The sequence below is a fragment of the Carcharhinus amblyrhynchos genome, chromosome 5 (assembly GCF_965287045.1).
Source record: "Carcharhinus amblyrhynchos chromosome 5, sCarAmb.v2.hapA, whole genome shotgun sequence".
In the NCBI taxonomy this organism is placed as follows: domain Eukaryota; kingdom Metazoa; phylum Chordata; class Chondrichthyes; order Carcharhiniformes; family Carcharhinidae; genus Carcharhinus; species Carcharhinus amblyrhynchos.
In genome coordinates this window covers 67,002,882-67,015,657 of record NC_137328.1, presented here as the reverse complement: position 1 = coordinate 67,015,657, position 12,776 = coordinate 67,002,882, and the positions used below count along the sequence as shown (strand labels likewise).

The 12,776-nt window shown below is 41.9% G+C and overlaps 1 protein-coding gene across 1 annotated transcript in view; it reads right to left on the bottom strand.

Moving 5' to 3' along the window:
• The window catches only part of cep120 (centrosomal protein 120), a 76,092-nt gene that overhangs the window by 48,621 nt on the left and 14,695 nt on the right, over positions 1–12,776 (bottom strand). The window contains exons 8-10 of the mRNA XM_080188950.1: positions 10,946–11,168; positions 10,418–10,525; positions 6,676–6,850 (exon numbers count right to left, since the gene is read on the bottom strand). Of these exons, the coding sequence (XP_080045076.1) occupies positions 6,676–6,850; positions 10,418–10,525; positions 10,946–11,168 (506 nt within the window). The remainder of the gene's footprint in view (positions 1–6,675; positions 6,851–10,417; positions 10,526–10,945; positions 11,169–12,776) is intronic.

The following is a 12,776-nucleotide window of genomic DNA, read 5'->3' as shown; positions in this document are numbered from 1 at the left end:
GGATAGCAAGAGTTTTTATAAATATATAAAAAGGAAGAGGCTGGCTAGGGTGAACGTTAAGAACATAAGAAATAGGAGCAGGAGTAGGCCATCTAGCCCTTCGAGCCTGCCCTGCCATTCAATAAGATCATGGCTGATCTGTCGCTGCTCAGTTCCACTTTCCCGCCCTCTCCCCATAACCCTTAATCCCCTCTCTTATCAAAAACCCATCAACCCGCGTCTTAAAAATATTTAGCGAGGCAGCCTCCACCACTTCAACAGGCAGAGAATTCCAGAGATTCACCACCCTTTGAGTGAAGAAGTTCCTCCTCAACTTCGTTCTAAACCGCCCCCCTTTTATCTTGAGGCAGTTCCCCGTAGTCCTACTGTCTTTTTTGAGCGGGAAGAGTCTCTCCACCTCTATCCTATCCATCCCATTCATCATCTTATACGTCTCAATGAGATCTCCCCTCATTCTTCTAAACTCTAACGAGTACAAGCCTAGTTTATTCAGCCTCTCCTCATTGCTCAACCCCCTCAACTCCGGTATCAGCCTAGTAAACCTCCTCTGCACTCCCTCCAAGGCCAAAATATCTTTGCGCAGGTGCGGCGCCCAAAACTGCACACAGTACTCCAGCTGCGGCCTCACCAATGCCCTATACAGCTGCAGCAAGACCTCCCTACTTTTATATTCAATCCCCCTCGCTATGAAGGCCAGCATCCCATTTGCCTTCCTGACCACCTACTGCACCTGCAAGCTGGGTTTTTGCGACTCATGCACAAGGACCCCGAGGTCCCTCTGCACCGTCGCCTGCTGCACTTTTTCGCCCCATAAGTAATAGTCCTTCCTACCATTCTTCCTACCAAAGTGGACCACCTCACACTTGCCAACATTAAATTCCATTTGCCATTTCCTGGCCCATTCGCCCAGCCTATCTAGATCCTTCTGCAGACTCTCCACACCCTCCGCACGATTTGCCATTCCCCCAATCTTGGTGTCATCCGCAAATTTCGACACCCTACACTCGGTTCCCTCCTCCAGATCATCTATATAAATGGTAAAAAGCTGAGGCCCCAGCACCGACCCCTGGGGCACTCCACTAGTCACCATCCGCCAATCCGAATAGCACCCGTTGACCCCCACTCTCTGCCTCCTATTTGACAACCAATCCTCTATCCACGCTAACACCCTACCCCCAACTCCATGTCCCTCGACCTTCAGCAAGAACCTCTTGTGAGGTGCTTTGTCAAACGCCTTCTGAAAATCCAGAAAGACCACATCCACCGGCTCTCCTCTATCCACCGCCCTAGACACATCCTCATAGAACTCCAGTAAATTTGTCAGACACGACTTCCCTTTAATGAAACCATGCTGCGTCTGCTCTATCAAGCAATTCCCTTCAAGATGCCTCGCAATTTCCTCCTTAATGACGGATTCTAACATTTTACCTACCACAGACGTTAAACTAACCGGCCTATAATTCCCCGCCTTTTGCCTGGCACCCTTCTTAAACAACGGCGTAACATTAGCCGTTTTCCAATCGTCCGGCACTTCCCCGGAATCCAGCGACGTCTGGAAAATAACCACCAAGGCATCCACTATCACCTCCGCCATTTCTTTCAGGATCCTCGGATGCATTCCATCCGGTCCTGGGGACTTGTCCACAATCAGCCCCTCCAGTCTGTCGAGCACCGCCTCTCTAGTAACAGTAATGTCATTAAGACCCTCCAGTCCTACCACCTTTCCATCGCTAACACCCGGCAAATTATTCACGTCCTCCTCCGTGAAGACAGAAACAAAAAAGTTATTCAATACCTTAGCCATATCCCCATCCCCTACCACTAGGTCCCCTTTAGAGGATGAGAAAGGGGACCTAGTGGTAGGGGATGGGGATATGGCTAAGGTATTGAATAACTTTTTTGTTTCTGTCTTCACGGAGGAGGACGTGAATAATTTGCCGGGTGTTAGCGATGGAAAGGTGGTAGGACTGGAGGGTCTTAATGACATTACTGTTACTAGAGAGGCGGTGCTCGACAGACTGGAGGGGCTGATTGTGGACAAGTCCCCAGGACCGGATGGAATGCATCCGAGGATCCTGAAAGAAATGGCGGAGGTGATAGTGGATGCCTTGGTGGTTATTTTCCAGACGTCGCTGGATTCCGGGGAAGTGCCGGAAGATTGGAAAACGGCTAATGTTACGCCGTTGTTTAAGAAGGGTGCCAGGCAAAAGGCGGGGAATTATAGGCCGGTTAGTTTAACTTCTGTGGTAGGTAAAATGTTAGAATCCGTCATTAAGGAGGAAATTGCGAGGCATCTTGAAGGGAATTGCTTGATAGAGCAGACGCAGCACGGTTTCATTAAAGGGAAGTCGTGTCTGACAAATTTACTGGAGTTCTATGAGGATGTGTCTAGGGCGGTGGATAGAGGAGAGCCGGTGGATGTGGTCTTTCTGGATTTTCAGAAGGCGTTTGACAAAGCACCTCACAAGAGGTTCTTGCTGAAGGTCGAGGGACATGGAGTTGGGGGTAGGGTGTTAGCGTGGATAGAGGATTGGTTGTCAAATAGGAGGCAGAGAGTGGGGGTCAACGGGTGCTATTCGGATTGGCGGATGGTGACTAGTGGAGTGCCCCAGGGGTCGGTGCTGGGGCCTCAGCTTTTTACCATTTATATAGATGATCTGGAGGTGGGAACCGAGTGTAGGGTGTCGAAATTTGCTGATGACACCAAGATGGGGGAACGGCAAATCGTGCGGAGGGTGTGGAGAGTCTGCAGAAGGATCTAGATAGGCTGGGCGAATGGGCCAGGAAATGGCAAATGGAATTTAATGTTGGCAAGTGTGAGGTGGTCCACTTTGGTAGGAAGAATGGTAGGAAGGATTATTACTTACGTGGCGAAAAACTGCAGCAGGCGACGGTGCAGAGGGACCTCGGGGTCCTTGTGCATGAGTCGCAAAAACCCAGCTTACAGGTGCAGCAGGTGGTCAGGAAGGCAAATGGGATGCTGGCCTTCATAGCGAGGGGGATTGAATATAAAAGTAGGGAGGTCTTGCTGCAGCTGTATAGGGCATTGGTGAGGCCGCAGCTGGAGTACTGTGTGCAGTTTTGGGCGCTGCACCTGCGCAAAGATATTTTGGCCTTGGAGGGAGTGCAGAGGAGGTTTACTAGGCTGATACCGGAGTTGAGGGGGTTGAGCTATGAGGAGAGGCTGAATAAACTAGGCTTGTACTCGTTAGAGTTTAGAAGAATGAGGGGAGATCTCATTGAGACGTATAAGATGATGAATGGGATGGATAGGATAGCGGCGGAGAGACTCTTCCCGCTCAACAAAAGACAGTAGGACTAGGGGGCACAGCCTCAAGATAAAGGGGGGGCGGTTTAGAACGGAGTTGAGGAGGAACTTCTTCACTCAAAGGGTGGTGAATCTCTGGAATTCTCTGCCCGTTGAAGTGGTGGAGGCTGCCTCGCTAAATATTTTTAAGACGCGGGTTGATGGGTTTTTGATAAGAGAGGGGATTAAGGTTTATGGGGAGAGGGCGGGAAAGTGGAACTGAGCCACAACAGATCAGCCATGATCTTATTGAATGGCGGGGCAGGCTCGAAGGGCTAGATGGCCTACTCCTGCTCCTATTTCTTATGTTCTTAATGCCTTTACATCTTTCTGGGACGGGATGCAATATTCAAATTAAGGCCAAACTCGTGTTTCATGCGCGTTTAACATAGCCTCCTTGCTCTTCTATTCTATGCCCCTATAATAAAACCTAGGATACTGTATGCATTATCAACAGTGCTCTCAACCTGCCCTGGTACCTTCAGTAACTTAAACACACATTCACCCACGTCCGGTGCTCTTGTATTCCGTTTAGAGTTGTATCTTTAACTTTATATTGTCTCTCCATATTCTCCCACTAAAATGAATCACATCATGCGTCTCAGAAACATTGGAATCACACAGCACAAGAGTGGAGTATTCAGCCCTTCAGCCTATGCTGGATCTTTGAAAGAGTGACCCAACGAGTTTGACTCTCCAAGTCTTTTTATCTACATTGAATTTCATGTGCTACTTGTCTGTCTATTCCATAAACTTGTATGTCCTTTTGAAGTTCCAAGCCATCTAGCTAACAGCTTATGGTGCTTTGAAGTTACGTATCATGAGCAAATTTTGAAACTATGTCCTCTACATCAAGGCCTCAGTCATATGTGCATCAGGAAAAGCAAGGATCCTGACACTGACATCTGGGAAACTCCACTATAAAACTTCCTCCAATACGAAAACAACTGTTCACCAATACTCTGCTTTCTGTCACTTAACCAATTTTTATATCCATGCAACCACTGTCCCTTTTACTCCATGGGTTTTAACTTTGCTCACAAGTCCTTTTTCTGGCATTTCATGAAATGCCTTTTGGAAATCCACACACATCACATCAACAGCATTACCCTCATCTACTCTCTCTCTATTGCCACATCAATTAAATACTGCTGATTTTCCTTATAAAAAAAACATGTCAAGTGACTGTTACCTTTTTATGAGAAATAGTTAATCTTGCCCTGAAATATAATTTCTAAAAACTTTCCAAAGTTAAACTTACTGGCTTGAAGCCATGGCTTACCCGTACATACGTTTTAATCAAGGGTGTAACATTTGCAATTCACTCGTCCTCTGACACCTTCCTTGTATCTGCAGAAGATTGAAAAATTATGGCCAGTCCCTCTACAGTTTCCATCCTCACTTTCCGCAGTACCATCTCATCTCGTCATGGTGACTTATCAACTTTCAACATAGCCACCCTCTCTATTCCCTCCTATGTCATTTTTTAGCCCATCCACAGTGTCAACTCACTCCTTTTTCACTATGATCCAGGAAGAATTCTTTTCCTTGGTAGATCAATTGTAAATCATTGCAAGTCTACTTTTCTACCCTTCAGCCAATTTCCTATTAATATACAGGATTTACCCCAAATCCCCACAGCTTTGATCTTAACTTAGAACACTTTGTATAGAATCTTATATTTAGACTTTCAGAAGGTATTTAGCAAAAGATGTTTTGGTTTATATTCCAGTTGACATGTAATTTCGCCAAAAGTGTCAAGGCGGTTGTCAGGTAGTCGTTCTTTCTTTACCGTTTCAATTTGAATGCAATTAAAACCTAGGCCCCTCAGGTAACCGATTATACACTGACCAAGTGCTACTTGCCTCAGTCCCCAAGTTATACTTTAAGATACAAGGAAGCATTCTCTGCCGTGGCAAGGTACTTTTAAAGTTTCACTTTACATTCCAATTCAGGTTGGCAATGATTATTTGCTGGTTTGATGGCAATAACTTTTTATTACATTGAAAAAGTTTTGAATTTTTCTTACGTTACATCCAGAGGTCAACTTCTGCAACAAACTATTAACTTGCATTTACGACAGAAAGCATGACAAATAGAGAGTCTTGTAAGTTAACATTTTCGCTCAGTAATCCACAATCACATCTCAGATAATTTACTTTGTCACAGCTGGTGAATACGCTAACAACACTATCTCATTGTTGCACAAAGCAAACTCGTAATTAAGGTTCACCCATCACTTTCTACTTTCTTGATAGCATTGGTAAGAATTCATTTAATGATGCTCAAAAATATTTCTAATTGAAGTTATTGCCAAATTACAACAGTGACTAACTAGTACCAACAGTTAAGTGTACATTTTAACAAATAATTATTGGTGGCCATGTGCATAACAAACACATGACTGCCCATGGTTAATTGGTATATATGATAATTCACCTCCCTGTGCTATTAATCTAACAGAGATTCTCACTTCAAGAAGAATTATACATAGACAACATTATTACTAGTTTAATATCAGTCAGAAGCTCTGAAGCATTTGCACCTAAAATCTTCAATGCACACCAATTACAGGAGCAACTTGCCAAAATTTCTGAAGAATATTCCTTCCAATTCCATCCATACTAAAGATTAAAATCACCATGAACAAAAGACAAGAAATGATATTCCAGTTAATTATCAACATGCATTTTTTTCTCCTAATTACTTCTGCTGCGCAACACTCCAAATTTTAGTTGACAGACAAATCATATCCAAACTCAAATATACCGTTCTGTTAGAATTGCGAACTGTGATTCAAGGTATTCCTGCAGGTTTCAACGTATCGTTGGCCCCACACTTCTGCCATCAGTTGGCTAAAACATCCATCCTTATGACACATTGGCATAGGCAGGTAAAAAACAACTGATTACTCAATTGGATGATGCTTGACTGTTTCAATATTTTTATATCTCAGACAGTGATAAAAAAAAGCAATCTTTTTTAATGTCTGGATGATTTCCATCCTCCCGCCCCATAATGCACATTGACTGCAGCCCCTCAGAAGGTTGAGTGTCCATGATTGTTGTTGCAACCCAGATTTGGATCATTATGGTTGTTTCACATGATTCTTCCACGTCTCCAACTCCCAGTCCCTTTTGGACACCTTCTATTCTTTAGAATGTGGAGGGGCAAATGGATTTCATATGTCTATGTTAAGACCCATGTACAGAAGCCTATATACCAATGGTGGAATGAGCAAGGTGGATATTAAAAGTGATTTGTGTTAAAGGTTCAAATAAACAATTAAGCGTGACCTTAATTGCCATGATTGGTGTTTTTGCACTTTACAGAACATAAATATTGAGTGCAAAAGTAGAGACATTTACCGTACTATGCAGTTTATGGCAAAATTGACATCCAATTGTCTAATGCTTCTTATGTCCAGGGCAAAGCAGAAATGATGTGCTGATGCTGGAATGGAAATCTTTGGTGCTGATGCAGAATCAGATAACTTTGAAACTGGAGCGGGATCAGATTGCAATTCCATTGCAGAAACTGGCACTATTGGAAATCAAAAAATAACTGTGACATTTCAATGTTTTCACTTAATAGAGTGAAAGTTGTCTGTAACATGCAATGCAATACCTCAGTTACCTTAAAAACTTCTGCCAAAGCATCATCGCCAAATAAAACACTCAAGTCAGGCACAGCATTACCAGCATAAAACTTACTGTATACTAAAGCACAAATTAAAAGTTTATGAAGTTCTTTGTAGAATCAATGGCACGTTGACTAGGCTGCAATAAAACAGGGTGCAAAGTCAAAGCTGTAATGTTAACTTACAGTGCTGGTTTCAGAAAACAAGAGTTTGATCATCATGGATATTATGCTGCTTTCACAATGAATATATTCAAAATTGTTTTGTACTGACAAGCGCCATTATATGGAAAGCTCAAAGTTCCTTTCAGAATATTTACAATTAATTTTACAACTAATTTTCAACAAATTGTCCATTATTCTTTTATTCGTGAAATTCTGCTCATCACAACAGATCTCCAACTACTGATCTGTTCAAACACACTCTCACCTCCATCTCTGATACACAAGTTCCCAATAAAACCATCACACACTCTCATTGCAGCCCACATCTCATTAAACTAAAGGCATAAATTTGAAGGGATATTTTTCACAACTGAGTTAGCCATTGACCAACAATTCTGGCTGGATCACTTAAAACATTGTTGGGTCCCAGGTTCACCTGCCAAAACAGTTCACGATATAGGCTTTTTCCCAGGGCTGAAATGGCTGCCACAAGAGGACACAGATTAAAGGTGCTGGGGAGTAGGCACAGACGAGATGTCAGGGTAAATTTTCCACTCAGAGGATGGTGGATGAGTGGAATCGTCTGCCATTGGTGGTGGTGGAGGCAAATTCGAAATGGTCTTTTGAGAGACTTCAGGATGAGTACATGGGACTTAATAGGATTAAGGGTTATAAGGCAAGCCTAGTAGGTAGAGATATGATCAGCGCAACTTGTGGGCCAAAGGGCCTGTCTATGCTGCAGTTTTTCTATGATTCCAGGCTCATCCTGGAACACAAACGTTTCTTTTCCTTTTTTGTAAAGCATCTTCTTAAACCTCTTTCCTCTCACTCCAAATGAGGCAGTGAACCTCTTGATTCATGAAACTTAACTACTCATCAATTGCCTCTGCCGCATCCCTCCCTTTGACCAGCCCAACAGGTCAAATTTCCTCTGAAGATCACCCTGCCTGGTCCCAAGCTTACATCTTTCTCTAATAATCACAGGAAGGACACAGAGGTTGCAAAGAGATACAAGCAGATTAAGTTAGCCGGCAACAAGATGGCAGATGGATTATAGTGTAGAGAAGAGTGAAATTATTCATTTTGGATCAGGGGGTTGTCCTATGAATGGAAGGCTCAGAAAATTGGGTCCATTTTCTCTGGAGTTCAGAAGAATGCAAGGCGATCTCACTGAAATGTACTAGGTTCTGAGGGGGTTTGATCAGGTAGACACAGATTGTTTCCACTGGCTGAGCAATCTACAAGGACAGGATTAGGGGCCTAGCATTGAGGACAAAGATGAGGGGAATCACTTCACTCAATGGGTTGTGAATCTTTGGAACTCTGCCCCAGAAGCTTACAGATTCACCATCAATGAATACAGTTAAGGCTAGGGTAGAGAGATTTCTGGTCTCTCAGCAATCAATGTATAGGGGAAGTGGCCAGAGAAGTCGAACTGAAGCCCAAGATAGGCTGTGATCATATTGAATGACAAAACAGACTCAAAGGGCCGCATGATCTAGACCTGCCTCTAATTCGTGTGTTCTTCTAAAATATTTTGCTTGACATATACTACATTTGAACATCCTGAGAATAATGGACAAGACAGTCCATTAGATATCCATGAAAAAAAATCGATCAATTTAGAAAAAATTAATCTAGAGACTTACCTTCCTAATTTAACAAAGCTACTCTTATAATGCACCAGGAATATTCAGAGTAATTTGAGATCTCATTACATATTTGGTAAGCAAATAAGACTGGAAACAGCAATCACATATTCTGTTAAGAAAATGTACTATACTGTATCGTATTGTTCCCGCAAAAGAGTTCCCCCTAGGTGAAGGGGGTAATCAATGAGCAGACCTGCCTACACTCAGAAACCTATTCTCTACTTCACTGTCAAGAAATATATTTGCAGCAATGCTATCATATATATTTAGACAAAAAAAAAGAAAATTTGAGTCACAAAGCTGATGTAGATGCAGTAATTATCAATGAAAACATTGAACTTGACAACTAGGAATGAAGGAGAATTACTGTACATTAAGGGTTGAAAATTAGGACTAAAAAGAAAGCCTCATATCACATTTAGGTGTCATTGAACACTTAAGAATTGCTTCTTTTAGCCTACGTTATGCACAACTGCACCATTCCCAGCTGAGAGGGAGGTATCCCACTCTGTTCCAATGCCTCTACCAAGGGAGCTGTCAGCATGAGCAATTATTTACCTCCCTTTTCAAAAGAAAGGCTGCGCTGTCAGCTGTAGGCAGTTTCAAAGATTAGTAATTCATCATAGATACAAAACTGCTATCACCATTTTCAACCTCTCATCATTACTGAAAACACAACACATGTTCAGGTACAGTCGCACTCAAAGTTCGATGTTCACACATCCACCCAAAAGAGGTGGATCAGATGCAAGAGCCCTAACTGATTTTTCTCACCCCTAGTCCATAACAAATCATAATACCCACTGTGTGCCACTACAGTTGAGATTAAATTGCTGAGAAATTTGATCTAGTTTGTGCAATCTATAACACTCAATTTTAATTACATGCCAGACTTAACATTTGACAGGAAAACGAAACAAATGAGTCACAATTCTATCAGAAGTACCAATAAATCTAATGTAATAAACTGCATTCTCTCAAGACTAATATATTATGACTTAGGCCCAGATTTTGTGATCAGCGCTAAGATGACATCACTTATCCTTGACCTGGTCCACAAAGATCTCGTTTCAGTGTGACATGGAATTAAGTTTTCCAGATATTGCCTGAGGGGATCTACAAGTGTCCAGCAACAGTAACCTCATGAAGCAGGCTAAGCAGCCAATCACTTTGAACTATTTTTACAGGACCAAAGGAGGAAGTAAAACACACTGATTATTCTTCATCTTTAATTAAAGATACAACACTTGCTGAAGTACAGAAAGCAAAATGCACGAGTGTAAGGTAGAAATTGAAATATCAAACTTATAAAGACTATCTTTTTTTAAAAGTTATTTTGAACTATAATGGATGAATTTGATACTCCACAAATATGAATTAGTTTTTCAGGGCAAGGAGGCCATTCATTCATAATTACGACTAAACACTAACTAAAACACCAATTCAACAGCATGAACATTTTCAAGGGTTTTTTTTGAAATGAGAGGTCTACAGCATAAAAGACTAAAGTTCGCTGATTTCTATTTGATTTCTCCAGGGAGAAATAACAACTGGGTGAGCACTGACAATATCTCATTCATTGTTACCACAAAATCTCAGCCACTGTCTTAACAAGGCTTGAAATAAATAATCAGAGAACTGAGGTGAATCTCACCTTGGGAAGGTTTTACTGGTTGCGATGAATGTGCCTTGGAATACAATGCTGATTCAGCTTGTTGTTTAAAGTGTTGCTTGTCTATTTCTTCACCAGAATCAGGCATCACTTCAAAGAAAAAAAAGATCATCGATTCAATTGCCCTTTAAGTCACACTAGCAATTCCTGAAAAGCTGCAACTAACTCTTTACAACACCAGGGTAGACCAAGTTACCAAATTTAATGATTTAACATGAACAACTTTGGAATCAAAATCAGAAATTCTACATTTTGAGATGACGCCAAATTGGAAGAGGGAAAATCAATACTGAGGACAACTGCAACAAGTTACAGAAAGTCATTAATAAACTTGCAGAATTAGCAAACTAAGTTCAACACAAATAAACGTGAAGTATTTAATTTCAGCAGCAAGAATAGGGAGGTGACTTATTTGTTCAAAGGTACAAGTCTAGATGGGGTAGAGGAACAAAGGAGATCTTACAATTACAAATACACCAATCACCAGAAGATATGCCTAGCTTCACTCACCACTTTGGATCTTTTTATTGTCTTCTTCCTGCAGACTGTTAACCTCATTTTCTGTTGCCTGATGTCGGCTGGGAGGGGAATCACTGTGTTCAGGAGATATGCTTTCAGTATTAACAGTCCTGGGCCTTTGTTCAGGAAGGGAAGGCTTAACCGTTTGAGGAGAAACAATCCTCTGCATCACTGGAGACTTGGGTTCAGGTTCCGTTTTAACTGGACTAGATGGCTTGAAACAAATTTGTTTGGTCAGCCTCAGCAAAGTCAAATTCCAAATCAAGTAGATTCATAACCATAATTAACAAATCTCAGAAGACATAAAAATAATGATCCAAAGTTTAGGATGTATATATTTAACTTATTGGTTAACAATTCAGATTACAGTACCTCTGAGGAGTTGCAATTATCAATTAGTACATCAAAGTCAAACACTTCTAAACCTTAACACAATTACCAACTGTTGTCATCATCAAATACCGACTCTGCATTCAATTTCTGACAATGAACTATATTTTGGATCACTCCAGTGTTATGATCATTGACCAGATCCCAGAATGCAGAGGGAGATCCTGTTAGGGACCAATAATATTTTGTTTAAAGTTCGGAAATCAAGACATTTACAAAGTGAATAAAGCCACAAGATTTTACTGGTTTGGAACAGAAAAAAAATCTATTATACAAGTGTACAAAGAGAGTACTGATCACATGCTCTAACATTCAAAGTATAAGCAGTCATGGGTGAACTGTGGTCAGACACATCACACAATAGATGACAGACGCAACCAGAATAGGTTCCATGAATATCTCAACAGCCTAGCCAGGTGTTTGCCACATTGACAGCCAAACAATCTCACTGAAACTTGGTCTTGCCCATGAGGGTTTCCAATCACATTTGTAGATCACACCTTGGAATTAGTCATTGTGTCATCAAGGTTCACAGTACAAAAAGAGGCCCATCATGTGCCTATCTATTCTAATCCCTTTTTCTAGTACTTGGTTGTAGCCTTGTATGCTAGGTGGTTCAATTCCTAATCAAAACGCTTCTTAAATGCTGAGAGGGCTTACACCTCTGCCATCCTTTCAAGCAGAGAGTTCCAGAGTCCCTCCACCATTTGGGGAAAAAGGTTTTCCTCAAACCGCCTCTAAATCTCCTGCTCCTTAACTTAAATTTATTCCCCCTGGTTGTTGACCTCTCTGCCAAGGGGAAATGGTTCTTCCTACCTACCTTATGTCCTTTATAATATTGTACACCTCAATCTGGTTCCCCAGCTCCCCTCAGCTTTCTCTGCTCCAAGGAAAGCAACCCCAGTCAAATCAACCTCTCTTCATAGCTGAAATGCTCCAGCCCAGGCAACATCCTGGTGAATCTCATTTGCAATCACACCCTCTTTCCCAAAGTTGTTCCCATTTGGACACCAACAACAACACGTCTCATGGGGTTTCAATCTCGCCTTCCAAGATTTGTTTGCCCAGAATCTGAGTATATTCAAGCTTCACCTTGCAAGCTCAATTTCAGATCTTCAGCTGTGCCAAGCAGAACACCACTGCTTCAAAGGAGTATCAATGCCCCAGTGGCTAGCTGCGAAAGTCACCAATCTTCGGCTACCTTCTCCGACCTTTAAAGCTTCCATCAAGCCCACTTGACTTCAAGTCTGCTCACTGAAGCACTTCCTTTAACTCACAGCTGATTTCGCTGTTCCTTTATTTTTGTTTAACTTAGCCGGACCTATTTCTGGTCCTTGTTTTTTTGTCCCACTCCTGTGTTCTCTCCCCGTCCCACCCGTGTTCTCTCCACGCACCACTCTTGTTTTCTGTTCTCTAGGACACCCATTTGGAA